Genomic DNA, 27,062 nt, shown 5'->3' on the forward strand with positions numbered 1-27,062 from the left:
AGTTTAGCTATTGTGAATTGTGCTGCTATGAACATTGATGTACCTGTATCCCTGTAGTATGCTCTTTTTAGATCTTTGGGGAATAGTCAGAGAAGGGGAATAGCTGGGTCGAATGATGGTTCTATTCCCAGCTTTCCAAGGAATCTCCATACTGCTTTCCAAATTGGCCGCACCAATTTGCAGTCCCACCAGCAATGTACAAGTGTACCCTTTTCCCCACATCCCCGCCAGCACTTTTTGTTGTTTGACTTCATAATGGCTGCCATCCTTACTGGAGTGAGATGGTATCTTAGAGTGGATTTAATTTGCATTTCTCTGATTGCTAGAGATGATGAGCATTTTTTGTGTGTGTATTTGTTTATTGATTGTATATCCTTCTCTGAGAAGTGTCTGTTCAGGTCCTTGGCCCATTTGTTGATGGGTTATTTGTTTTCTTATTGTTTAATTTTTTGAGTTCTTTGTATACTCTGGAGATTAGATCTCTATCTGAAGTAGTGAGGGGTAAAAACTTGTTCCCAGGACGTAGGCTCCCTATTTACCTCTCTTATTTTTCCTCTTGCTGAGAAAAAACTTTTTCCATATAGTTTGAATACATCCCATTTGTTGATTCTTGATTTTAACTCTTGTGCTATAGGTGTCCTATTAAGGAATTTGGAGCCCAACCCCACAAGATGGAGATTAGAGCCAACTTTTTCTTCTATCAGATGCAGAGTTTCTGGTTTGATCTCTAGCTCCTTAATCCATTTTGAGTTAACTTTTGTGCATGGCAAAAGAAAGGGATTCAGTTTCATTTTGTTGCATATGGATTTCCAGTTCTCCCAGCACCATTTGTTGAAGATGCTATCCTTTCTCCATTGCATGCTTTTAGCACCTTTTCTAATATAAGTTAGTTGTAATTTTGTGGATTGGTCTCTGTGTCCTCTATTCTGTACCTTTGGTCTACCCATCTGTTTTGGTACCATGGCCATGCTGTTTTTGTTATTATTGCTCTGTAGTATAGTTTAAAATCTGGTATCACTATACCGCCTGTTTCACTCTTCCTGCTTAGAATTGCTTTTGCTATTGTGGGTCTTTTATTTTTCCAGATGAATTTCATGATTGCTTTTTCTATTTCTGCAAGAAATGCCATTGGGATTTTGATTGGCATTGCATTAAACCTATAGAGTACTTTTGGTAATATCATCATTTTAATGATGTTAGTTCTGCCTTCCATGAACAGGGTGTATCTTTCCATCTTCTAAGATCTTCTTCTATTTCTCTCTTTAAGGTTCTGTAGTTTTCATTGTATAGGTCTTTCACCTCTTTTGTTAGGTTGATTCCCAAGTATTTTTTTTTTTTTGAGGATATTGTGAATGGGGTAGTTGTCTTCATTTCCATTTCAAAGGATTTGTCACTGATATACAGGAATGCCTCTGATTTATGCGTGTTGATTTTACATCCTGCCACTTTGCTGAATTCATTTATTAGCTCTAGAAGTTTCTTGGTAGAACCTTTTGAGTCTTCTAGGTATAGGATCATGTCATTTGCAAATAGTGCTAATTTAAGTTCTTCTTTTCCTATCTTTATGCCTTTGCCTTTAATTTCTTTCATCTGTCTAATTGCTCTGGCCAGTGTTTTGAGAACTATGTTGAATAGAACTGGTGAGAGAGGGCATCCCTGTCTTGTTCCAGATTTTAGAGGGAATGACTTCAATTTTTCTCCGTTTAGAATGATACTAGCCTGAGGCATAGCATAGATAGCTTTTACAATTTTGAGGTAAGTTCCTGTCATCCTTAGTTTTTCTAGTGTTTTGAACATAAAGGGATGCTGTACTTTGTCGAATGCTTTTTCTGCGTCTATTGAGATGATCATATGGTTCTTATCTTAAGTCTATGGATGTGGTGAATAACATTTATTGATTTCCGTATATTGAACCAGCCTTGCATCCCAGGGATGAATCCTACTTGATCATGGTGCACGATCTTTTTGATATGTTTTTGTATCCGATTTGCCAGAATTTTATTGAGGATTTTTGCATCTAAGTTCATTAGAGATATTGGTCTGTAATTTTCTTTCTTTGAAGTGTCTTTGTCTGGTTTCGGAATCAGGGTGATGTTGGCCTTGTGGAATGAATTTGGAAGAGCTCCCTCTTTTTCTATTTCCTGAAATAGCTTGAAAAATATTGGTATTAGTTCTTCTTTAAAGGTTTTGTAAAACTCCGCTGTATACCATCCGGTCCTGGGCTTTTCTTGGTTGGTAGTCTTTTGATTGCTTCTTCTATTTCATCCATTGATATTGGTCTGTTCAAATTGTGTGTATCCTCCTGACTCAATCTGGGCAAATCATATGACTTAAGAAATTTATCGATGTCTTCACTATTTTCTATTATATTGGAATATAAGGTTTCAAAATAATTTCTAATTATCTTCTGTATTTCTGTAGTGTTGGTTGTCATATTGCCTTTTTCATTCGGTATGCTAGTAATTTGAGTTCTCTCTCTTCTTCTCTTTGTTAGCATGGCTAAGGGTCTGTTGATCTTATTTATTTTTTCAAAGAACCAACTTTTAGTTTTGTAATTTTTTCAATTGTTTCTTTTGTTTCAATTTCATTGATTTCAGCTCTGATTTTAACTATTTCTTGCCTTCTACTACATTTGCTGTTGTTTTTCTCTTCTTTTTCTAGGGTTTTGAGATGGAGTGTGAGATCATTTATTTGTTGTTTTTTTCTTTTTTGAGGAATGAACTTCAAGCAATGAATTTTCCTCTTAGAACTGCTTTCATTGTGTCCCATAGATTCCGATATGTTGTGTCTTTGTTTTCATTTATCTCTAAGAATTTTTTGATTTCCTCCTTTATGTCTTCTGTAACCCAGTGATCATTCAGTAATATATTGTTCATTCTCCAAGTGATGTAGGATTTTTCCTTCCTTCTTTTATCATTGATTTACAGTTTCATTCCATTATAATCAGATAAAATGCAAGGTATAATCTCCACTCCTTTATAATTTCTAAGAGTTGCCCTATGGCATAATATATGGTCTATTTTTGAGAAGGATCCATGTGCTGCTGAGAAAAAAGTATATCCGCTTGATGATGGTTGATATAGTCTATATATGTCGGTTAAGTCTACTTTATTAATTGTGTTATTGAGTTCTATAGTTTCTTTATTCAACTTTTATTTGGAAGATCTGTCCAATGGTGAGAAAGGTGTGTTGAAGTCACCCCACCCATAATTATTGTGTTGTGGTCTATTTGACTCTTGAACTTTAGGAGAGTTTGTTTTATGAACATAGCTGCATCATTGTTTGGTATTGATAATTGTTATGTCTTGTTGGTGAATGGTTCCCTTTAATAGTATATAGTGTCCTTCTTTATCCCTTTTGATTAACTTAGGCTTGAAGTCGATTTTATTCGATATGAGGATGGCCACCCCTGCTTGTTTCCGAGGACCATGTGAGTGGTATGATTTTTCCCAACCTTTCACCTTCAGCCTGTGTATGTCTTTTCCTATCAGATGATTCTCCTGAAGGCAGCATATTGTTGGATCTGTTTTTTTAATCCAGGTTACCAGCCTATGTCACTTTATTGGTGAGTTTAAGCCATTAACTTTAGGGTTACTATTGATATATAGTTTGTACTTCAGTCATGTTTGTTTATTTATTTTTAATTTTGTTTGTTTTTCCCTCTTTGATTAGTTCCCCCCCTTTTACTGAGGTACTTCCCACTGTTGGTTTTGGTTGTTGTTTTGCATTTTCTCTTCGTGTATTGTTTTGCCCTAAATGCTTTCCAGTGCTGGTTTTCTGGCTGCAAATCTTTTAACTTTTGTTTATTATGAAAGATTTTTATTTTGTTGTCAAATTTGAAGCTTAATTTTGCTGGATGCAATATTTTTGGTTGGCACCCATGATCTTTCAGCGTTTGAAATACATTGTTCCAGGATCTTCTCGCTTTCAGAGTCTGTGATGAAAAATCAGCCGTTAACCTAATTGGTTTACCCCTGAATGTAATCTGCCTCCTTTATTTTGTAGCTTTTAATATTCTCTCTTTGTTCTGTATGTTGGATATCTTTATAATAATGTGTCTTGGAGTTGGTCTATTGTGGTTCTGTATGTTCAGTGTCCTGTAGGTTTCTAGGATTTGGACATCCATTTCATTTTTCATGTCTGGAAAGTTTTCTAAAATTATTTCATTCAACAGATTGCTGATTCCTTTGGTTTAGACCTCTATACCTTCCTCTATCCCAATGACTCTTAAGTTTCATTTTTTTATGATATCCTATATCTCTTGGATGTTTTGCTCATGGTTTCTTACTAGCCTTTCTGAGTTGACTAGACTCTTTTCGAGATGATATATTTTGTCTTCATTGTCTGATGTTCTGACTTCTACTTGATCTACTCTACTAGTAATACTCTCATTTGAGTTTTTCATTTGGTTTATAGTTTCCTTCATTTCTAGGATTATTGTTTAATTTTTTTATAACCTCTATCTCCCAGTAGAGTAGTTCTTTTGCTTCTTGAATATGTTTATGTAATTCATTTTCAATGTGTTCTTTCATTGTTTGCATTTGCTGTCTAATAACCTCTTTAAGATTCCATTCCATCTGAGTCAGGTATGCCTTGAGTTCTTTATCTGACCATTTTTCTGATGCCTCTAGGTTCTCCTGTAGATTTAGGCTGTCCTGCATTGTTTGTAATCCTTTTTTTCCTTGTTTTTTCATGATGCTCATGTTACTTTCCAGCTCTGTTTGACTGCTGTGTTACTATTTACTCCTATAAATTTGTTTTGGGTTTGTATATCTCCAGGATCTCTCCTTTGTGATGGGAGACTATGTCTGGAGATGTTGGGTTTTATTGTACTTTAAAGCAAATTCATTCATTTCATAAAAGGCATACGGATTCTGATGGCATATAGCGATCAGCAGTTTGGTCTTAGGACTTTACATTTAGGTTGGATGATGTGATGGTATGGGGGTTGGTATATATTAGCAACCTTGGAAGATTGCTCTAATGTAGGGGGATATTAACAGGAGAATGGACCGGAGTATTTGGGGGTAGGTAGGGACTTGGGAGCATTATAGACTGCCTCGGAACATTCACCTATATGCATTTAATAAATTACACATAATAGAAGTCGTAATTCTTGGGAGGTAAGGTAGGAGAAGGAGAAGGAAGAAGTCATTAAAGAGAAAGAGAGAAAGAAAAATAGGTAGAATAAAAGAAAATGGAAAAAATTGAAAAGAAAAGAAAAAAAAGATAAATGCAGTCTTAGAGTTCGATTATCTTCTCTTCTAGTAGGTGAAGCTGTGCCCTCTGGGCCAAGCTTCTGCCCTCAATATGCAGGAAACAATTCCTGTGAGGCGGCTCCTCCTCCCCAGCTGGGCGGTTCACCAATCCTGGTCACCCAGGGCCACTCCTGGTCTCCAATCCCCTGCTTCTTCTGCCCGCCAGGCCCCACTCACCAGTGGCATTCTCCACAGAACTAGCTACACTCCGAGCCTGCAGTCCCCTGGGTGCCCTGTTCTCCCCAACGACTGGGCACTCTCTCTGTTTGCCATTCACCCAGACCCCAAGGTTGTGGAGCTCGGGGGCTGGGGGCTGTCAGCTTGTTTTGCCTGATTCCCTCCGGTAGCCAGGCCCCGGGAGCTGGCGGAAGAAGGCCTCCATTGTCAGCACTGGTGGGAGGGGGAGTTGGAGGTCAGGTGTCCCTCCTGATTCCCTGGGCTCCTACAATCACACTCATGGAGAGCTGGGGAGAGATTTTTGAGATTTCCCCGATGTATGGGGAGGGAGGGCTGAGGGTCACACACCTGTGGTCACTGATTTCACTGCAGAGCCATCCATCCACCGAATTCTGATGCCGTCAGTTCTCTGCCATGGTGGACGCTGGTCTCCTTGCCGGTGTGTCCGATGAGAAGGGTGGGTCTGGTCTGTCTCTCCCAAGTCCCACTTCAGCCCTCGGTCCGTTGGCCCATGGAGGCTCGGTTGGCACCACCTCAAAAGATCCGAAGTTTTGTTTCTCTACTCCGCTTGAGGGTCTCTGTAGCACTGAGTCGTGGCGGGTTGGCAGCGGGTCATCAATCAACCAGCCAGTATCTCCGTGCTCAGAGTGGTCTGGATTCACCCACGCCTGAGCACGCTGGGGCCTCTGAGAAGCTCAAACTGCTCACTTATGTTCCACCTCAGCCCAACATTGCTGGACGTTCCTGAGCAGGCATCATTCCTCATTCTGAAGTCTCTCTCTGCCAGCTTAGCTGAGGAGGTCACAGGAGTGTTCCCTCCGCACCCTCTCAGAACCTTGTTTCTTAAAGTCATAACTGCTGATTTCAAATTACTGAGGTGTGGCACATTCCACTCGCTGTTAAGCAACTGTCCTTCCAGGATTCCATTGGCTGCTAATTCATAAGGCTCAGCAATGCTGGGTGGTGCACACCTGCAATCCCAGCAGTTTACGAGACTAAGGCAGGAGGATCGCAAGTTCAAAACCAGCCTCAGCAACTTAGCAAAACACTAAGCAACTCAGCAAGACCCCATCTTTAAATAAACTACTTAAAAAGTGACGGGGGAGGGCTGGGGATGTGGAAAAGTGGTAAAGTGCCCCTGTGTTCAATATCTGCTATGAATGAATAGATAGATAGATAGATAGATAAAATAAGGCTCAGCTGCACCTCTTTAAGAGTTAAGTTCCTTGGGCTGGGGCTGTAGCTCAATGGCAGACTCTGGAGGCTCTGGATTTAACCCCTACTTCTTCCCGAAAAAATGTTAAGTCCCGTGCTCCTGGCACAATCCTTGTCTCCTTCCCCCACTGCAATATTATATATTTCTGTGTTTAAACAGGAGATTCAAACCACAAATGAAAGTATAATGGTTGGAACTGTTGATTCTTGGAATCATAAAGGCTAAAATGCAAGACAAAGGAAGGTGGATGAATGTGTGAGGAGGACGGAGGATGGTGTTCATGTGACAGATGCATGAGGAGTGCTTGTGTTTATGTTAAAGCAGAGAATCCACTTAGCTGCCCACACCTGTTCTCACTGGTTGGCACAAGGGGCATGTAAAATATGAGAGGACAGGTAAATACCATAAGGTGGGGTCTGGAAGACTTGGAAGCCTATGGGTGACAAGGATTTGTCAGGAATTCGGACGAAGGGGGAAGTTTCTCCTGGCTCCCAGGCCAAGAAGAGAATGCCACAACACAGTGGCCTCCATGGAGAGTGCTTTCTCATCCTGGGCCAGATCATGCTTCGGGAATAGAGGGGAAATGGGAGAGCACAGGAGGATGGGCTGTGTTTCTGGAAGGTCTCAAGGGAGGATCACGGGAACAAAAACAAACTGGAAAAGGCTCCTGACTCCTTCCGAGAAAATTCAGAGATGACAGGGACCAAAGGACAGAAAACGAGTTGGCGGCATATCTGAGGTGACCTCAACTCTCCTCACTCTGAGTGTGCATATTTGAGCGAGTGTGTCAGGCATGCACCGTGTGGACCTGCATGCACCACTGAGGCACAAAGAGCTTGTTTCTCTCATAGATTTTCTCCCAGGTTCACAACTGCCCTGGGATCTCCCAGACCCCCTCCCTGCCCTGTTTCACCACCACCATCTCTTCCTTCCCAATACCCCATGGTTGAGCGTCCCTTGTCTACCCACCAGCCCCCGCTGTCCTGCCTCCAGGCCTTCTATCTGGCACATTCCTCTACCTGGAGTACCTGCTTCCCCAGCCAAGAGCCAGTCATCCTTCATGGGTGGACACAAATATCACCTGCCATTATCTCTTCCTCATCCTCCCAGGATAAATAAATAATTCTCTCCTGTGTTCTCTAGTCCTTGAGGTCACAGTAAGAGTACCTCACATTGTGATGGTTGTTTATACATTTCAAGGAATGAGGTATTTGAGAATATACATATCCCTTTATAGCTTTTGTTTAATCAATTTTTTTAAAGGACCTACTGGGAAAGTATGGCCCTCTGGTTATGTGATAAATAATATTTCCAAGGGAAGCAGGAGCTAAGAGAGTGTTCTTCTTGTGTTTGAGGGTCCCTTTCCCATACAATGATCTGGGACAACAATACCTCAATCCACAGCTGCATCTGCATCTCCCCTGAGTTCATCACCATGGTCACTACAGTCGTCTTCAAAGGCGTACCCTGACAGCATTCCTGTCTCAGTTATCATAAGGCCAGCAGGTCATGGGCAGAAGTGAGAGGGAAGAGCCAGTGGCTTGTGGCAGCTGTGGAGAGCAACCTGGGCTGAGACGGGGGAGAGAACTTGAATCCCACTCTGACCCCACCCACTGAGCCTTCTCCCCATTAAATGGACACATGAACAAGATGTCCTACCCTCCACAGCCATCAGTGGGGAGGATAAGCCCCTTTGACCATAAATCACATGATCCTCAGGCTGTGGTAAAGTAGAGGACTGCTGAACCAAGCACAGAGCCTGACGCTGCTGCTTCAGGGCAGGGGCACAGGATGACTGCAAACAGATTTCCTTAGGTACAAAGAAGCAGAGAAGATTCTGCCCTGATTCACTAACATCTCTACCCAAGAGGACCATGTGGAAGGTGGGCTACAGGACAACAGAAACACAAGGGGTGGGCAGTACACAGACTTGGGAGGAACAGTACTTGGTGGCTCCCATGCATACATCTGGGGACAGGAGCCTTGGGTAATCCCTGGGAGGAGGCAGCTGGGAAGGGCTTGGCACTCCTAACTCATGAGTCTGGGTGAACCAGGCAGGTAACCTGGAGAACAGAAGGAATAGAAGGCTGCAGTAGAGACATAGGAAGGATGGCCAGGTGAGAAGGAGATGGAGAGCATATCTGGGCACTCCTGCCCCTTGCCTGGTGCAGATTCCTGGCTGCCAAACTCAAACCAGATCCCACATGGGGATGAATGAGCTCCAGAGTTGACTGAAAGAGTATGGGTTGTAGATTGTACTTTCAGAAATAGAAGTCATGACATTTTGACTGATGAGTGTTGTACTCTTTTTTTTTTTTTTTTTTTAACGTTTTCCTGCATCAACTCCACTTCTGTCAGTTAATGCTGTCTGGTGGAATAAAAGGGGCAAATGACAAGATTATGTAAGTGCCCTGCCCTTAGCCAAACTTATGACTCAACAGGGCCCTCTCTTCCTTCTTGTGTTTGAGGGTCCCTTTCCCATACAATCATTTGGGACAAAACAATACCTCAATCCACAGCTGCATCTGCATCTCCCCTCAGTTCTTCACTATGGTCTCTGCAGTTGTCCTCAAAGGCGTACCCTGGCAGCATCCCTGTCTCAGTCATCATGATTCTACAGGCTCCTGAGGTCCAGGCCATGAGATGGGGCCCTGTGTGTAGTTCCTATGTCTGAACCTCTGAATGGCAGTGTGAGAGATCTCAGACCAGGACCCACTCATCAAGAAGCGGGAGTCTTCTCAGACTCAGGTGATCGCTTCATTCATGCCTACACTGGCCTGAAATGTGTATTTGAAGCTGTTTAAATGGTGGTTGCCTGATTGGATCTCGAGATAACAATGAAATTGACCAAAGGAAACTTTGAAAGGTTAATTATAGCCAGGCGCTGCTGCACATGCCTGTGATTCCAGCTTCTTGGAGGCTGACGTAGGAGTATTGCAAGTTGGAAAATGGCCTGGATGATTTAGCAACATCCTGTCTCAAAATAACAATTTTTAAATGAGCAGGGGACGTGGCTCAGTAGCAGAGCGCCCCTGCTGGATTCAATCCTCAGTACCTCAAAAGAAAAAGAAAAAGATTGTTTCTGCAAGCCTCCAGGTGGCAGCAGAGCTAGGCATTTTCTTCCTGACTGTCCGAACTTTTCCCAAAGGAGAAGTTGCTTTTGCTTTTAGAGAGTCTTTCCTGAAAGTTTTCGGGCCAGGGGCACAGAATCTACTGAAAACTATCGCTGATGGCAGGCTAGCTAACAACTGCCTTCAACCACGTTGATTTCAGACGGGACTTTATTAGGAGCCCGAAATTTGTTGGTATTTTAATAATAAAAAGGATGAGTCGGAAGGTGGGAATGCAAATGGTTAAACACTCGGGCCCAAGAAGTCCGGAGAGGAGACAGGAAAAGAACGAGGTGAGGAAGGCGACATATCAGAATGGTTAAGCAGCGCAGGGATTTGGGGCAGTCAGTGGAAAGCGGCCAGTCCCGGGGGCCAGTCAGCGGGGCGGCTGCTGATGTTTTGTAAAAGGCAGATTTTTCTGCTGCTCCGACTTGGGTCGCCACCTGCCCTGGCCGGAGGCCCCAACTTTATCCTTGGCTTTGGGTTCGTCTTCTCCGGAAACAGCCAGGGCGGCGGGACGAGTGCGAAAGGAGGGCGGAAGCCGGCGGCGAGGAGGCAGCGGGAGGCGCTGGGGACGCGTCCCGGTCCCGCGCCGTCGCAGGAAGGGGACCCAGGCGGGGTCCTGCACCGGGCGGTGATCCAGCCGACGCCTCTGTAAGGGCACGGTGGCCAGGGGCACCCGAGGGAAAACGCGGGTGCGGGGATGCCAAGGCAGCTTAGTGGAGTGGCTTAGAAAGTCGGGGCGGGGCAACAGCCGGAGCCAATCAGCAGGAGGAAGGACCCGGCGGAGCGGATTCCCCGGGGGGCGGGGCGGGGGGTTTTCGGCTTTAAAGCCTCTGAGCCCCGCGGCTGGTCTCCCAGTTCTCCTGAGCGACGAACCCACGGCCGGTTCTGTCCGCGCGGCGCTCTTTCTTGGTGTCCTGGCTCAGCTCCCGCCCCACTTTCTTTGGGCGTCGCCGGCCGGTGAGTTGCGGGATCGAACTTACGGGACACCTCCGTCCCCTTCTCAGTCCCCAGACTTCCCCTGCATGTTCCGTCCCACCGGTCCACGTCCCCGCAGCAGGTTATGCACCCTGCGCCTGGGAAGGAGCCGCGGGAGCTGAAAAGAGACGAAAAAATAAGGGTAGGAGGATGCGAGGGAGCGAGATGACAGGGGAGAGCTAGATGGCTTGGTAATGGTCCCCGGTGCCACCCCCTTCTTCAGAAAGCGGGAATCAGAGCCTCTTTCTCCGAGAGCCCAGGAGCAAGAATGAGTCACTGTGAAAGGGTGTGCGTTTTCCCGCTGCGGGTGGCATTTACTGGCTGTGTTGTGCGTTTCCAGTGAGGAATTGCCCTGAACTCCTCCTGGCCCCTTTGCCTAGCACAGATGTCTCTATCACAGGTCGTCCTAAGTCGTAATAACAGGTCCAGTCCCTTCCAAGTTCATGTGATATCTACTTTTTAGAATTTTCTTTTAAAGGTAAAGAAAGGTGGGGGAGGTGCCTCATGAAAATCAAAGGGAGATCAGTAGAGGAAAGAGACCAGGGGGAGGGAGGGGAGGAGAGAAAGGAAATACTGGGGAATTATATTGGTCAAATTCCGTTGCTATATTGTGCGTGTACGAATGTGACAACAAATGTCACCCGTGATGACAACTATAATACACCAATAAAACTATGAAATGAAATTGAAATTTAAAATATCCTCAATGGGCACTCTCTCACTCTCTTTGGTATTTGGAGACCATATGCTGCAGGCACAGGTTTCTTTGAGCCTAGTTCAGTCACTCTAGTCCAAGCACACTCTGGAGATCATGATGGGCACCTTCTGGGTTCACTTCGCCTTCCTTTCTGAGTTCCTGATCTCCAGTCTGCTCACTGCTGCACAGCACCTAGCAGTGGCTCCTATGCTGGCAATCCAGTTCCCACCGAACTATCAGCCTGTGGGCTGAGATATTTTCATTGCTTTGCAATCAATTGCTTCCCTACCAACTCTGGGTCCATTGAGTTCAGCCTCCCTGTTCCACAGGTTCTCACAGACATGTATATTTTAATCTGCCGCTGTCCCCCCCTCCTCCCCTCAGCAACCACAGTTGCTGCTGCCAGCCAAACTGGCACAATTCTAAACATATTATTTCTTTTATTATATTCAAAGTTTCTGACTTTCTATGTCTCTGCAGTTTCTTTTACAGTTCCCCTAGTTACCTACCCATCTCTCTAAGGAGCACTCTTCCCGTGTTTTAAGTCTGCTGCTAAGGAACTATGGGAAATTGTGCCCTTCCTCTATTCTGCCATCCTCTCTCTCAAAATTCTTTCTTCCAGCTTCTTGAGATAAACAGAATGTTACAGTTTTCTATAGTCTCTCTACTGTGCCAGAACACACTGTTATCTGTTAGTTCCCTTCTATCAACATTTTCTCATCCCTCCATCCCTCTTACTGTCCACACCATCTAATTTCAACTTCTGAGATCAACTTTTGTGGATTCCACATGCAAGTGAGATCATTTGGTGCTTGTCTTTCTGTGCCTGGCTTACTTCCCTTAACATGATGATCTCCATTTCCATCAATTGTGTTGGAGAGAACATGATTTTGTTCTTTTTATGGATAAATAGTATTCCAGTGTGTGTAGGTACCACATTGTCTTTATCTGTTCATCACTTGATGGACACCTAGGTTGTTTCTGTTTCTTTGCCTTTGTGAACAGTGCTAAAATGAACATGGGAGTGCAGATGTCTTTGACAGACTGTATTTATATACTTTGGCTATTACCCAGTAGAGGAATTCCTGGATCATATGCAAGTTCAATTTTTCAATTTTTGAGGACCTCAATACTGTTTTTCCTAGTATCCCTATTATTACCACCTAGAGGTACTAGAATCATTGACTCCATTCAGCAAAGAATCTAAGAACAAGACACCAAGATAGAAAGTAAGAAGTAGGTTTATTGCAAATGTGAAAAAGATATAGAGAAGACTTCTCTGAGAAAAAGGGCCTCAGACCCGGGAATCTGGTGGGGGAGTTTGGGCCTGTTCTTTTGATGGTCTCTGGAATTCCTCCTTTGCTTATCTGCTCCCCTGTTCATGCTCTCCTCACTATTATTGAATGGTGCCCACTCTGTCCATGCATCTGTTTTAGTTTTCCTATTGGATCTCTTGCTTGGGAGCACTAGTATGGAAGTGTCTGTCTGACTGGGTCTCCTGTTTGTGTCCACAAGCACTTAGGTCAAGCAGGAAGTTGACCTCATCAGAAGACCCTCCCCATGCTCCTTTGTTCTGACCCTGCCCAACCTCCTCACTTGCCATCTTGCCCTGGTTGCCTAAGCCCCCCTACCTCTCCCCCACTATGAATCGACATCCAGCTAACAATATGCAGGATTCTCTTGCAGGCACTTATTTTCTTTTGTATTATTGTTAACAACCATTCTTACTGGAGTGAGATAATGTCTTCTTGTGGTTGTGATTTGCATTTCAGTGATGACTGGTGATACTGAGTACTTTTTTGTATGCCTATTGGCCATTTTACTTGTCTCTTTTGAGAAATGTCTTTTCAGATTTTTCTCCATTTTCTAATCAGCCTATTTGTTTTCTAAGTATTAAGTTCTTTGAGTTCCATATGCATTCTGGATATCAACCTATTATCTGATGTACAATATGCAAATATTTTCTGACATTCTGTAGATTCTGTCCACTCCCCAAATTGTTGCCTTTGATGTGCAGAGGATTTTTTAATTTGACTCTTCTATTTGTCTGTTTTTGATTTTGTGTTCTGTGCTTTTAGAGACTTGTCCAAAATATCTTTTCCCATTCCAATGTCCTGAAACATTTTCACTACATATTCTTGTAGTACCTTCATAGCTTCAAAACTTACATTTAAGTCTTCAGTTTTTTGGTTTATTTGTTTGTTTTTTCAAGTACTGGGGGTTGATTCCATGGTCTCCTGCATGGTAAACAAGCATTTTACCCCTGAGCTTCACCCCCAGCCCATTTAATACACTTTAAGTTGATTTTTCTAAGTGAAGAGCTACAGGGGTCTAGTTTTATTCTTTTTCTTGTGGATTCCCTCCCCTGTTTTTCCAACACCATATATAGAAAATACTGTCAATTTTCTACTGCACATTCTTATCACCTTTTTCAATAATTGGCTGCTGTAGGTGTGTGGGTCAAATTCTATGCTCTCTGTTCTGTTCCATTGCTCCATGCTTCTGTTTGTAACCCAGCACCATGCTGTTTGATTACTCCAGCTTGGTTGTGTATTTTGAAGTCAGTTCATGTAACTCCTCTTGCTTTGTTCTTTTCCTGCAAGATAGCTTTGACTCTTCAGCAATTTTGTGGTTCCCTGGAAATTATAGAACTGTCTTTTCTATTTCTGTGAAGAACGCCCTTGATGTTTTGATAGGGATTACATTGAATCTGCGGATCTTGTTGGGTGGAATAGACATTTGAACAATATTGGATCTTCCAAAACATAAACATGGTGATCTTCTCCTATGATTTGTGTGTGTGTGTGTGGTATATGTGTGTGTGTAGTTTTTAATTTCTTTCCTCAGTACTTTATAGCTTTCACTGTAGAGATATTTTACCTCTTTGTTTAAATTCATTCCAAGCTATTGTATATTTTGCAGTTACTGTAAATAGTATTGTTTGCTTGATTTCTATTTCAGATTATTTGCTATTGGTATATAACAACTCTAATAATTTTATTTTTTGTATTCTGCAACTTTGCTAAATTCATCTATCACCACTAACAGTATTTGGTGAAGTCTTTGGAGTTTTCTATATGTAAGGTCAGCTCATCAGCTCATCTGCAAACAGTGAGTATTTAATTTCTTTTCTTTTTTTTTTCGAATTTAGATACTCTATTCTTTCTCTTGCCTGATTGCTCTACCTAGCACTTCCAGAAGTTCATTAATTAGAAGTGGTAAAAGTGAGCATCCTTCTCTTGTTCCAGATTGGAGAGAGAAAACGTTCAGTGCTTACCCACTTGTTATGATGTTAGGTGATGGCTTATTTCATATGTCCTTTATTCTGATGAGATATATTCCTTTTGCCTAGGTGGTTTGGCATTTTTATTATGAAGAGATATAGATTTTATCAAATGCCTTTTCTTCATCTTCATTCTATTAATGTGGGGTATTACATTTATTGAAGCTAGTGTTGAACCATGGTTGCATCCCTGAGATGAATACTCTTTTCAGTAGGCAGTTGAATTCAGTGTGCTAATACTTTGTTCAGGATTTTTTCATCTTTGTTCACCAAGAATATTGGCTGTGTTCTTGTCAGGTTTGGGTATCATGGTAATTCTGGCTTTATCAAATGTATTTGGAAGAATTTCTTTCTCTTCTATTGTTTGGAATAACTTAAGGAGAACTAGAAACTGTTCTTATTTAAATGCTTGGTAGAGCTCAGCAGTACAGCTCTATGATCAGGGGATTTTCTTGATGGGAGGCTATTACAACTGATTCAATCTTGTTACTTCTTATTGGTCTGCTCAGCTTTTTTATTTCTTTTGATTCAATCTTGGTAAGGTATGTATGTGTAAGTGTTCAGGAATTTGTCCACTTCTTTTAGGTTGCCAAATTTTTACAAATAATAACAAACATGGATATCTTTGTTCCTAATAATCTGTAATGAACCTTTGTGTTTCCGTGATATCAGTTGCAAAGTCTTCCTTTTCTTGTGTGAATTTATTTGAGTCTTCTCTCTCCTTTACCTAGTTAGGCTAGCTAAGGGTTTATCACTTCTGTTTATCTCTTGAAGGACCAGCTCCTTATTTCATTCATCTTTTTTGCTGTTTTTTAGCCACTAATTTATTTATTTATGCTATGCTCTGATATTATTTCTCCTTTTTCTCTAATTTTGGTTCTGTTTTGGGGTACTTGATATTTTTTATTAATTTTTTCAAGTTGTAGTTGGACACAACATATTTAATTTTATGTGGTGCTAAGGATCGAACCCAGTACCTCCCACATATGAGGCAAGCACTTTACCACTGAGCCCAAGCCCCAGCCTAGTACCTGATATTTTCTAATACACTTGATAAACAAAAGTCTGCCAGGCTTTCTTACAAAGCACAGCAGACTAAGCATATTTCTGCCTTTCCTATTACATCTAACCTGGCATAAACACTTTCGGATCCTCTAAAGCAGATAGTTTTGATCCCTCCTCTACTACCGTTCTTTGAACTTATGGATTTTTCCATTTCATTCATGGTAGGATATTACCTTCTATCCTAAAAGAAGGCAAGTCCCTGGCACACAAGTGCTGTCTCTGAACAGTCAAGCTACAAGCTATGAACCATAATTATAAACTCTCCCTCATGCAGCTGTGATCCCATGATCACTGGGCCCACCATGACTCAGCATACACACTGCCCCCTCCCTGCAGTCCAGGGCACTGCTTCTCCACATCCTCTGCCATGCAGGCCCTTCCCTCACAGCAGGCCTGGCACTGCCCTTGCAAGGTCCTGTGCTGCTGGGTGTAGGCATTGTTCAATGGGCAGAGGGGAAGTGGGCCATGTCCTGGGAATGAGGTTGCTTGCCAAGTAGTGTCCCCATCTGCCTGAAACAAGGAAACATGTCCACCATAAACAGGTGGAGCACACAGCTTGGGAAGGGTCATTCTTGCTCTGCCAGCTCAGCCCTTCAGAGGGATGGGGAGAGGGTGCCTAAAGGATCCTTTCTCACCAGCCCAACCCTTACTCGCCCTTTTCCCTCACAGGCACTCACTCTCTTTGCTATGACTTCACCGTCAATTCTAAGCCAGCACCTGGACAGCAATGGTGTACAGTCCAAGGCCAGGTGGACCACAAGAATTTTCTCTCCTATGACTGTGGCCTGGACAAGGTCAAATCCTTGAGTGCCCTGGGAGGGAAAGTGAGTGCCACAGTCACCTGGGAAGAGCAAAAAGCCATGCTGAGAGATATGGGGGATATGCTAAAACAGAAACTGGCTGACACTAAAGCAGAAAATGACATGGCCAAAGGTAAGTAAGGATGTTCCAGGGACATGAGAGAGCTGATACTGGGTTTAGTGATATCATTGTGTCCATGAAAAAAAAAAAAATGGTGTTGGTGTTCCAAAAAGCCCAGACAGGGCTGGTTTGGAGAGAGAACACAGCCAGATTAGAAGGAGACCAGGGAAGGTGGGACTGGGTGGGACAAAGGATTTGTTAAGCAAGGAGGCTGATCTCTTTCTGATGGGGGCAGGTCTCCACACTCTGGAGGGCAGGATGTGTTGTAGGCTTAAATCCAGTGGATGCACCGGCGGCTCTTGGCAGTTTGACTTCAATGGCCGGATGTGACTTTGCTTTGACTCAGACAACAAAAGTGGACAGTGGTTCATCCTGGGTCCAACTGGATGAAAGAAAAGTGGGAAAATGACAGAGAAATGACCAAGTTCTTATACAAGACCTCAATGGGTGACTGTAGAACCTGGCGTCAGAACTTGAAGGAATGGGAGGCAGAGCTGGAGCCAACAGGTAACTGGCAGGAGGGGGAGGAAGTGGGAGCTGCTTTCACATGAGTTGCTGCTACCTGTGTGTGTGTGTGTGTGTGTGTGTGTGTGTGTGTGACCCATCATCCACCTTGACTCAGACCTGGGTTAACAGCCAAAGGTATAGTCTTCCCATCTTTTCCCTTCTTACCTCCTAATGCCTCTTCCTCAATGCACATGCTTTGGTCTGGCATTTGCTCGTCTCTTTTTGGAAATTCTTGTGAATCACTTCACATGTCAGCTCCTGAGACCCTTCTCCACCACCATCCTCATGGGTCACCTCATATTCTGCCACCAGGAAGGACGATTTTTATTGTCACCCAGGCTTCTCCCTTTATCTATATGAGATTCTTAAGGTCAGGACCCTTCTCCTGTCTCCCTTAGTCTTCATGACCTGTCACAGCAGCTGCCACATAGCAGAGGTCTAGGAACTATGTGCCTGCCTCAATGATGTGGGGCAGCAGGAGCTGAGCAGGCATCTCCACAGATTTTGCTCTGAACAAGGGCTAACTGTCTTGTGTTTCCACTTCAGGACCTTCAATCGCCAACCCAGACAGAGTCTTCCAGGAGTCCACAGCCAGCACGCTGATTCCCTGGGCCCTGCTCTGGATCCTCACCTACTTTATCCACCTAGGCCTCCAGATCTTCCTGACAGGTGCTGTGGGCAGAGAAACATGGGGCAGCTGTGTGAGCAATGAGGACAGGAAAGTAAATTCCAAGGCCCCAGTCTGCACTTTGACTGGTCCTTCTCATTCTGAGACAGAAGAATCAGGCCTCCTGTCACTGGTAGAAATAGCTTGGCCATTCTGAGCCCTGAGTTCTGAGAAATCCTCCCTGTCAGGGCCCATGGGAAAGAGGAGGGGCCATACCAAGGCAGCCTGTGGATTCTAAAGGGTTTTAGCTGATTCAGGTCTGACTCAGACCAGATTTCTACAAAAAAAAAAAAAGGGCTCAGTGGTGCGTGGCGAAGAGACAACAGAAACACAGGAAGGCAAATATCCCATCCTGGGTGATGGCAGCATAGTAGCTCCATTCATTGTGTACAGAAGAAGGAACTCCATACCCACAGTCAAAAAGAGAGGTCGTACGGCTAATGCCAGGATAGGGAGCAGAGAAGGCCTTTCCGAAGGCTGGAGTTTAGGGCTGCCTTCCCACAGGAGGCTCACTTCTAGCAGTTGAAGGGAAAACTGGGAATAGAGTCTGTCCAGGATGAAGGCAGATGATGCCAGCTCTCTGGGGACTCCTACAACTCCAGGATTGAACCTTGGGCTGTGGCCCTGGAACCCAGCCTCCTGCAGACTCCAGATCCTGAGCCAGCTCAGCAGCCTCTGCCTTGAGCAGAGCCTCTGCAGAGACTGGTGGGGCTGAGCAGCTGCTGTAGCCTGATGCTGCAGCTGACTTAACTAGAGTGGAGGGAGTAGGCAGGGCCAGTCACTTTTAGAGCTGTGCTGCTCCCAGGTAAGGAGAGGTTGAGGGGGAAGGGGGAAGAAAGATGTGTGTCTGTAACCCCACCCAAGTTCTGGGAACCAGGTTCCAAGAACCCCTCTTTCCACAGGGTTCTTCCCATCCCCAGGTCCTATGGCCCCTACTATCTGGAGGAGGAGCAGGCTCCCAGTCAGGGAGCAGATCCAGTCATTACAGCTGCAGTCCTGAGACACCAAGGCCTACAGCAGGGCTGGGGCTGATTCTGGCCTGTGAGAAAGAAGGGAAGAGGGTGATAGAGGCTGCAGGACCCTTGGGTTATGGGTGGAGGAGAACACATGACCCAAGGTAAGCACCCAGGAGAACTGAGGTAGGATTTCTTCAGAGAGTTGAAGTAACATGTTTCTTGTCTAAAGGTTGAAGATGCTCCCAAGAAGCTTCTGAAAATGTGATTCAGTTAAATAACTGTCCTTACTGGTCTTCTGCCAGTCTACTCCCTGCTCTTCCTCCATAGAGCAGATGAAGATTGAAGTACAAACCCACAGGCCTCAAACATGTCAGACTTTCTCATGTAGCCTAGAGCTCCTCTGCTTATTCAGATCTAGTGAGATTTAGAAGAAAGTTGTGAATGTCCCTTCTAGGAACACCACGAGCCATAATCAACTTCTTCAAGAGTTGGACTGTTCTGATTGCTGCTTTCACTTTCCCATCCATTATAGCAGCCACACATACCTTTCCTTTGCCACCAACTGGCCCCTGCTACCCCAGGATCTGATGACCCCTGCTACCCCAGGATCTGATGACCCCCATGAAGATACAGTGACTTCAGCTTCAACTTTGAGCCCCTTATTCTGTTTTGTGATAGTCCAATTCTGCACTCTTTGTTAACACGTTAGGCCAAGTCCTTTGCTAACCTATGGAATTGTACACTTAGCCTCTGGCTGCTGGAACAGGAAATCTCAACAAGGTGTTTCCATCCTGGTCCTGTGTAATCAAATACTTCTCTGCACCTTGAGTTGACCTTTGTATAGACTGGATCTGGAATGTCCCCCAAAGATCTGTATGATCTATGTGTTGACTCTGGTTCTATTGAGAGGTGAAGAAAACTTTAGGAGGTGAAGAGTTGGGTCACTCTTTGAAGGGCTCTTTATATCCCAGGCCCCTTCCTCCCTCTCTCCCTCTCTTTTAAAAAAGAATAAATTACTTATCATTGCTACCACAATGTGAGCGGTATCTTCTGCCACTGCTCCTACTGCCAGGATATTCTGCCTTATCTCAGGCCAAAAAGCAATGCGGTCAGCCAAACTTGGACTAAAACTTCTGAAACAGTGAACCGAGAACTAATATTTCCTCCTCTAGGTGGCTGTTTTGTCAGATATTTTGTCACAATGATGAAAATCTGAATAACACTGCCTTGAGATGGTGCAATATGTCTCTAAAATACCATGGCAGCCTTCACTATTAACTTCAGGGACTCTGTCTGTTTTGTTATATTTAAATAAACATCTCTGTTTTTAAAAAATCTTATTGGTTTGGAGTTTTTTTATGCAATCAATCAATGTGGTGGTTAATTTTATGTGACAACATAAAATTATGTGACAACCCACTGCCTCAGGGATACCCAGATAGCTGGTAAAAAACAAAAAACATTATTTCTGAAGGTGTATTTGGCAAAGATTTGCTCTGAAAGCAGTAGCCTGAGAAAACAAATCTCCTTCCCTAGTGTGAGCAGGGATCATCCAATCCTTTCAGGGCCCCCAGCAAAACCCAAAGCAAGATTCTTTGTGAGATTCCTCTGCGTGATCTGAGGTGTCCGTCTTCCCTGGTTCTGGGATATGACAAGCCATCACTGATTCTCGACTTCATGACTCAGATCAGGACTTAACACCATCAGCCCTCAGTCCCATATCTTTGGTTCAATCTGAATTATACCCCTTACTTTCCTGATTCCCCAGCCTGCACACAAACACTGGAATTTCTTGGTTCCATAATCCATAGACCAATTTCTACAGTAAGTCTCTTGGTTCTGTTTCCCTGGAGAACCCTGACCAATAAAACTTACTAGAGAATGAGTGACATTTTGTGCTTCCTTCACATTGTAGAGTAAATAAAACCAGTGACTCTGCTACATTAGTTTATGTAAGTAGAATTTAAAGATCATTCCTAAACTAACAGGTAGTCTAGATGGCAATCTCAAACATTTTGCTGGCTCAAAACAAATGTGCTTAAGGGATGAAATTTTTCCTGGTTTTACCCCGGCACACTTGATAGTGATTTTGTTGTTGTTACTGTTATTCCTCAACCTGACCTCACCTTCAATTAGAAGTAAGTTGTATGCATGTGGGAATGGGTGTACATAGTGGAGAGAAAATTAAAAAACGGTTCTATTTATTCTCTTCCTTCCCCCAGTAGAAATAAATCAAATCTTTACATTCAAACAGCAGAACACTCTCTACTTTGAAAAGTTGTTACTTATTCAAGGATAGGATTAATATCCAAAATATATGAAGAATATGTACCAAAAGTTACTTCTTTCAACATATGGGCATATGCTATGAGCAATTCACAGCATATAATCCTGCACCAAGATTCTACAATATGACATAATCAGGAGCAAGATTAAAAGCACAATGGGCAATTATTACAACCATCAAATTGACAACTTCTTGAATATAACTGTATCAAGTGGGGAATAGGAAAAGGATCAACATAGCTATCATACTTGTTGGTCAGTGCACAAATTGAATCAATCCTTTGATATGTAACTGGATAATATTCTGTATGGTAGGGTTGGGGTTGTGGCTCAACAGTAGAGTGCTCACCTAGCACATGCGAGGCCCTGGGTTCGATCCTCAACACCACATAGAAATAAATAAAACAAAGGTTAAAAAAAAAAGATTAAAAAAAATAACCTGTACGGTTAACAATGTGCTCATGCAACTTCACAACAATCCCAGCATTATTTCTGGGCTTCCAAATGTGTTCATATAGCATTTAGATATATAGTTGTTGTTGTTGTTTTTTTTTTTTTCTTTTTAGAGAGAGAGAGAATTTTTTAATATTTAGTTTTTAGTTCTCGGCGGACACAACATCTTTGTTTGTATGTGGTGCTGAGGATCGAACCCGGGCCGCACGCATGCCAGGTGAGCGCGCTACCGCTTGAGCCACATCCCCAGCCCCTAGATATATAGTTGTTTATTGTAGTGTGGTATGTAACCAGAAAGAGTCCTGGTTATTTCATTTTTCATAGGGTGTGCTTACCAAGATAGTAAGCCTTACATCTCTGTAGAGGATGTTGGGACTAAAATATAATTTTGCACTTGTGTTCCAAGTTTTTACTCATTGCAACACACCTCTTCTTCATTCAGATCATTCTGGGTTTCTAATCTGGCTTAGGTCTTGGAATTGATTGAGGTAATATAGCTGTTTTTATTATTCCAGTTAGACCTTCCCCCTTGGTCTTAAACTCTTCTGTTTACTCGGATCCAGTGAGGATTTAGCAAACCTCTCGTATCTTTCACTTCCAGGAACACCATGAACTCACATCCTCGGGCTGCAGGGGTCAGACTATTCTGTTTGCTGTTTTGACTCTCCTGACAGTAGCCCCTTTGCTCTGCAGCTTGAGTGCCATCAAATGACTCCCATTGCCTTTTGGTGTCCCAATTCAGGGACTGCAGTTCCCTCTCTGAGGTCTGGTCTCAGGATTAGAGTAATGACAGAGCCCTTCAAGGATTCCAGAGTTTCCCTTGGAAATTGTGTTGCACAGTAGTGGTGACAGTGGTAAGAAGCAGTGGGGACTCTCAGGGTGCCACTGCCGCCACTGTCGCCCAGAGGTCCATTGCCAAGTTGCCTGCAGGGTTGGTTGCACACAGCCCTCTCCATCTTGGGACAGTGGCCAGGGCCTTGTGGGCCAGGGTGCTTGCAGGTTTGCTGCTACCACCATCTCACAGTGCAGCCAGTTCTGCCTGAGAACACCACCCAGGGCCTGAGGTCCAGTGTCAGGGTGCCTAGGTTTTGGCTGCCCTATGGTTCTCCTGCTGGGAGTGCTGGTGGCCACCACTTCTTTGCAAGGTCACTCATTTGTGCACATGTCTCATGGTCTCTCTGCAAGGTGAAATGGCATTGAGATCCTGGGACTGCAACAAAGCTGAGCCTGGGGTATCTTACATCCTTATCTGGCAGATAGTGAGTGGGTCTGCATGGGTTGTTCATGGCCAGGCAATCCTGTGAACATTCAGACTGGGGGCATTTTGCCTGGGGGAAGCATTCATTGTAGATGCTAGAGAGTGCCGGGCTCCCCAGCTCCACTAGTTCTGAAATATGCGGGTGCAGGGAGCCACCTGCGAATTACTTGAGGGTCTTCATTTGGTGTCAAGCCATGGAGATTTAGGTTTTTCCTTGAAAACTATACCAACTCCCCCCACCATATCCCCCAGTGCATTAGATTGCCCAAGGCACATGACCTCTATCTCCTCTCAAGTAGGGAGACCCCTTTCATAGCTCTGGAGTTGGGCATAACCCGTTGGGAACTGGACAACCACCTCCTACCTTATTTGGCAAAGAACATTCCATGGAAAACCTTTGATGTTCCCTGATCTAAATAAAGCAAGCACAGGCTTCATCTTGCTCATGTTAGTGTGGAAGATTGATCCCTAAGATCAGCTAGCACACCCACCCCTGCTTTTCAAAATTACTTTCTCTGTCCTGTGGTTTTATCACTGCTTTCTCTTTCTTAGCTTTTATTCTGCATCCAGTCATTCCACCAAGAGCAACTGATTTCAATCAACTGGCCAGGATGTGGGCAGGACATGGGGACAGATGGGGCTGGCTACATGGGGTCAGAAGGTTGGAAGAGGGTGCGAGGGCACCTTGCTAGCAACTTGCCCAGCCAACCAGTCCAGGACCCACCGGACTGAAGCTATCATCAAACTCCAGACAACCCCACCTATCATAACCCTAAATGAGCTCAAGTCTAGCCTATTTTGGAGTCATTCTAACATGTAGTAAGGTGGGAGGCAGAGTTTGATCTCGGGTAAGGTGGAGGTCCTGGCAAATGCCACAATACAACATTACATCTTAAACATGAATCAAACAAAGGCTAAGAGAGCTTTTAACATTTGTGTGTGTGTGTGTGTGTGTGTGTGTATGGAAAAAGTGGCAAAATGCTTCCATGTTTTAGAATTTCACCTTTAAACAAATCAGGCTCTCCTATAACCTTCCAAAATGCATTTAAATTCCAAATCCACTGGGAAGATTAACAGCAAATTGTAATTTACTGACAACAGGTTACTTGAAACAGCTATAAAACCACAAATGACACAAATAAGTACCAAGTAAATTTGTTATTTTTATACAAATCAGAGATTTTGCTACACATAATTTTAGTTTGGAGAACATCAACTTGGCAAAGCTTTGCATTTAACTAAGTTTAGCTTTTAAAGTGCAATTTAGAATTCAGAGTGTATGGTGACAGTAATCACAGTAATCTGCATGGATTAACAAAATTAATAGCCTTAAATCTCTTATACATTTAGGAAACAGGGTTAATGATAAGAAATTGACTTACTCAAAGCACACATATATAGCACATGTCTTCAGTTGAGAGCATGGCCCTTCAATGTCAGATACAATGTATAAAAGAGAGCATTTAGTGGTTATCTTGTCAGTAAACTTACACACACTTTCATTTTATAAACTTTTTTTTAGAAAAATATTTATTTTTCAGTTGTATTTAGACACAATACTTTTATTTTTTATTTATTTATTTATTTATTTATATGTGGTGCTCAGGATCGAACCCAGGGCCTCACACATGCTAGGCAAGTGCTCTACTGCTAAGCCACAACCCCAGCCACTCATTTTATAAACTTTTACATAATACTTAGACAAGGCTTAGACAGCTATAGTTCTCAGATGCATACATTTACCTAGTCACATATATTTAGGGTGTCATCTATATTGCTAGGTTTAAATAACAGTTGTTTCGCATAAATCAAAGGCATTCCTGTATATCAGTGACAAATCCTCTGAAATGGAAATGAGGACAACCACTCCATTCACAATATCTTCAAAAAAAATAAAATACTTGGGAATCAACTTAACAAAAGAGGTGAAAGACTTATATAATGAAAACTACAGAACCCTAAAGAGAGAAATAGAAGAAGATCTTAGAAGATGGAAAAATATACCCTGTTCATGGATAGGCAGAACTAACATCATCAAAATGGCGATATTACCAAAAGTTCTCTATAGGTTTAATGCAATGCCAATCAAAATCCCAACGGCATTTCTTGTAGAAATAGAGAAAGCAATCATGAAATTCATATGGAAAAATAAAAGACCCAGAATAGCAAAAACAATGCTAAGCAGGAAGTGTGAATCAGGCGGTATAGCGATACCAGACTTCAAACTATACTACAGAGCAATAATAACAAAAACAGCATGGTACCGGTACCAAAACAGGCGGGTGGACCAATGGTACAGAATAGAGGACACAGAAACCCATCCACAAAACTACAACCATCTTATATTTGATAAAGGGGCTAAAAGCATGCAATGGAGGAAGGATAGCATCTTAACAAATGGTGCTGGGAAAACTGGAAATCCATATGCAACAAAATGAAACTGAATCCCTTTCTCTCGCCATGCACAAAAGTTAATTCAAAATGGATCAAGGAGCTTGATATCAAATCAGAGACACGCCGTCTGATAGAAGAAAAAGTTGGCTACGATCTACATTCAGTGGGGTCGGGCTCCAAATTCCTCAATAGGACACCCATAGCACAAAATTTAATAACTAGAATCAACAAATGGGACTTACTCAAACTAAAATGTTTTTTCTCAGCAAAAGAAACAATAAGAGAGGTAAATAGGGAGCCTACATCCTGGGAACAAATCTTTACTCCTCACACTTCAGATAGAGCCCTAATATCCAGAGTATACAAAGAACTCAAAAAATTAGACAATAAGATAACAAATAACCCAATCAACAAATGGGCCAAGGACCTGAACAGACACTTCTCAGAGGAGGACTTACAGTCAATCAACAAGTACATGAAAAAATGCTCACCATCTCTAGCAGTCAGAGAAATGCAAATCAAAACCACCCTAAGATACCATCTCACTCCAGTAAGATTGGCAGCCATTATGAAGTCAAACAACAACAAGTGCTGGCGAGGATGTGGGGAAAAGGGTACACTTGTACATTGCTGGTGGGACTGCAAATTGGTGCAGCCAATTTGGAAAGCAGTATGGAGATTTCTTGGAAAGCTGGGAATGGAGCCACCATTTGACCCAGCTATTCCCCTTCTCCGTCTATTCCCTAAAGACCTAAAAAGAGCATGCTACAGGGACACTGCTAATCGATGTTCATAGCAGCTCAATTCACAATAGCAAGACTGTGGAACCAACCTAGATGCCCTTCAATAGACGAATGGATAAAAAAAATGTGGCATTTATACACAATGGAGTATTACTCTGCATTAAAAAATGACAAAATCATAGAATTTGCAGGGAAATGGATGGCATTAGAGCAGATTATGCTAAGTGAAGCTAGCCAATCCCTAAAAAACAAATGCCAAATGTCTTCTTTGATATAAGGAGAGTAACTAAGAACAGAGTAGGGACGAAGAGCAGGAGAAGAAGATTAACATTAAACAGGGATGAGAGGTGGGAGGGAAAGGGAGAGAGAAGGGAAATTGCATGGAAATGGAAGGAGACCCTCAGGGTTATACAAAAGTACATACAAGAGGAAGTGAGGGGAAAGGGAAAAATAATACAAGGGGGAGAAATGAATGACAGTAGAGGGGGTAGAGAGAGAAGAGGGGAGGGGAGGGGAGGGGAGGGGGGATAGTAGAGGATAGGAAAGGCAGCAGAACACAACAGACACTAGTATGGCAATATGTAAATCAATAGATGTGTAACTGATGTGATTCTGCAATCTGTATATGGGGTAAAAATGGGAGTTCATAACCCACTTGAATCAAAGTGTGAAATATGATATGTCAAGAGCTATGTAATGTTTTGAACAACCAACAATAAAAATTTAAAAAATAAATAAATAAATAACAGTTGTTTGTTTAATCAGTTACAAAGTAATCTTTTCAGACTTTCAAACAGATGCAAACCCTAAAACTTTAAGACTTATTTTCCACAAGTAATAAAGCCCAACAAATGAAGAAAATTATCTTGGTAGATAAATTATATCCAATTTAATCACACACAAAAAACATTTGCGATTTACCTTCCCCAACTTTTGTGCAACTTACTTAGACATTCAGAACTTTACCTCCTTAGTTTTGTCCTCATTCATCTTGGACAAATAATATTGCTTTACCAGACAAAACACTTTCTCATTCAGAAACATTTCTTTTACCTTCTAATTTTCCATATTAAAATATATTTCTATACCT

The 27,062-nt window shown here is 42.9% G+C and overlaps 1 protein-coding gene and 1 long non-coding RNA gene across 4 annotated transcripts in view; one reads left to right on the forward strand and one right to left on the reverse strand.

Annotated features, from left to right (window-relative positions):
- LOC114095954 (uncharacterized) overlaps positions 1 to 27,062 on the reverse strand; it is a 288,590-nt gene that overhangs the window by 222,354 nt on the left and 39,174 nt on the right. For 2 of the 3 annotated variants that reach the window (XR_011707697.1, XR_011707696.1), the window contains exons 3-4: positions 8,044 to 10,860; positions 5,784 to 6,406 (exon numbers count right to left, since the gene is read on the reverse strand). The exons of the other annotated variant lie outside the window; for it this stretch is intronic. This is a non-coding gene — a long non-coding RNA (uncharacterized lncRNA). The remainder of the gene's footprint in view (positions 1 to 5,783; positions 6,407 to 8,043; positions 10,861 to 27,062) is intronic. 3 annotated transcript variants of the gene reach the window in all.
- Positions 11,011 to 19,103, forward strand: LOC114082493 (UL16-binding protein 1-like). Its single transcript, XM_071613431.1, is given in 6 exon segments — positions 11,011 to 11,081; positions 16,410 to 16,724; positions 16,807 to 17,057; positions 17,060 to 17,215; positions 17,762 to 17,937; positions 19,068 to 19,103. Coding segments are annotated over 6 exon segments (1,005 nt in total).

This window comes from Marmota flaviventris, chromosome 6 (assembly GCF_047511675.1).
Source record: "Marmota flaviventris isolate mMarFla1 chromosome 6, mMarFla1.hap1, whole genome shotgun sequence".
Taxonomy (NCBI): domain Eukaryota; kingdom Metazoa; phylum Chordata; class Mammalia; order Rodentia; family Sciuridae; genus Marmota; species Marmota flaviventris.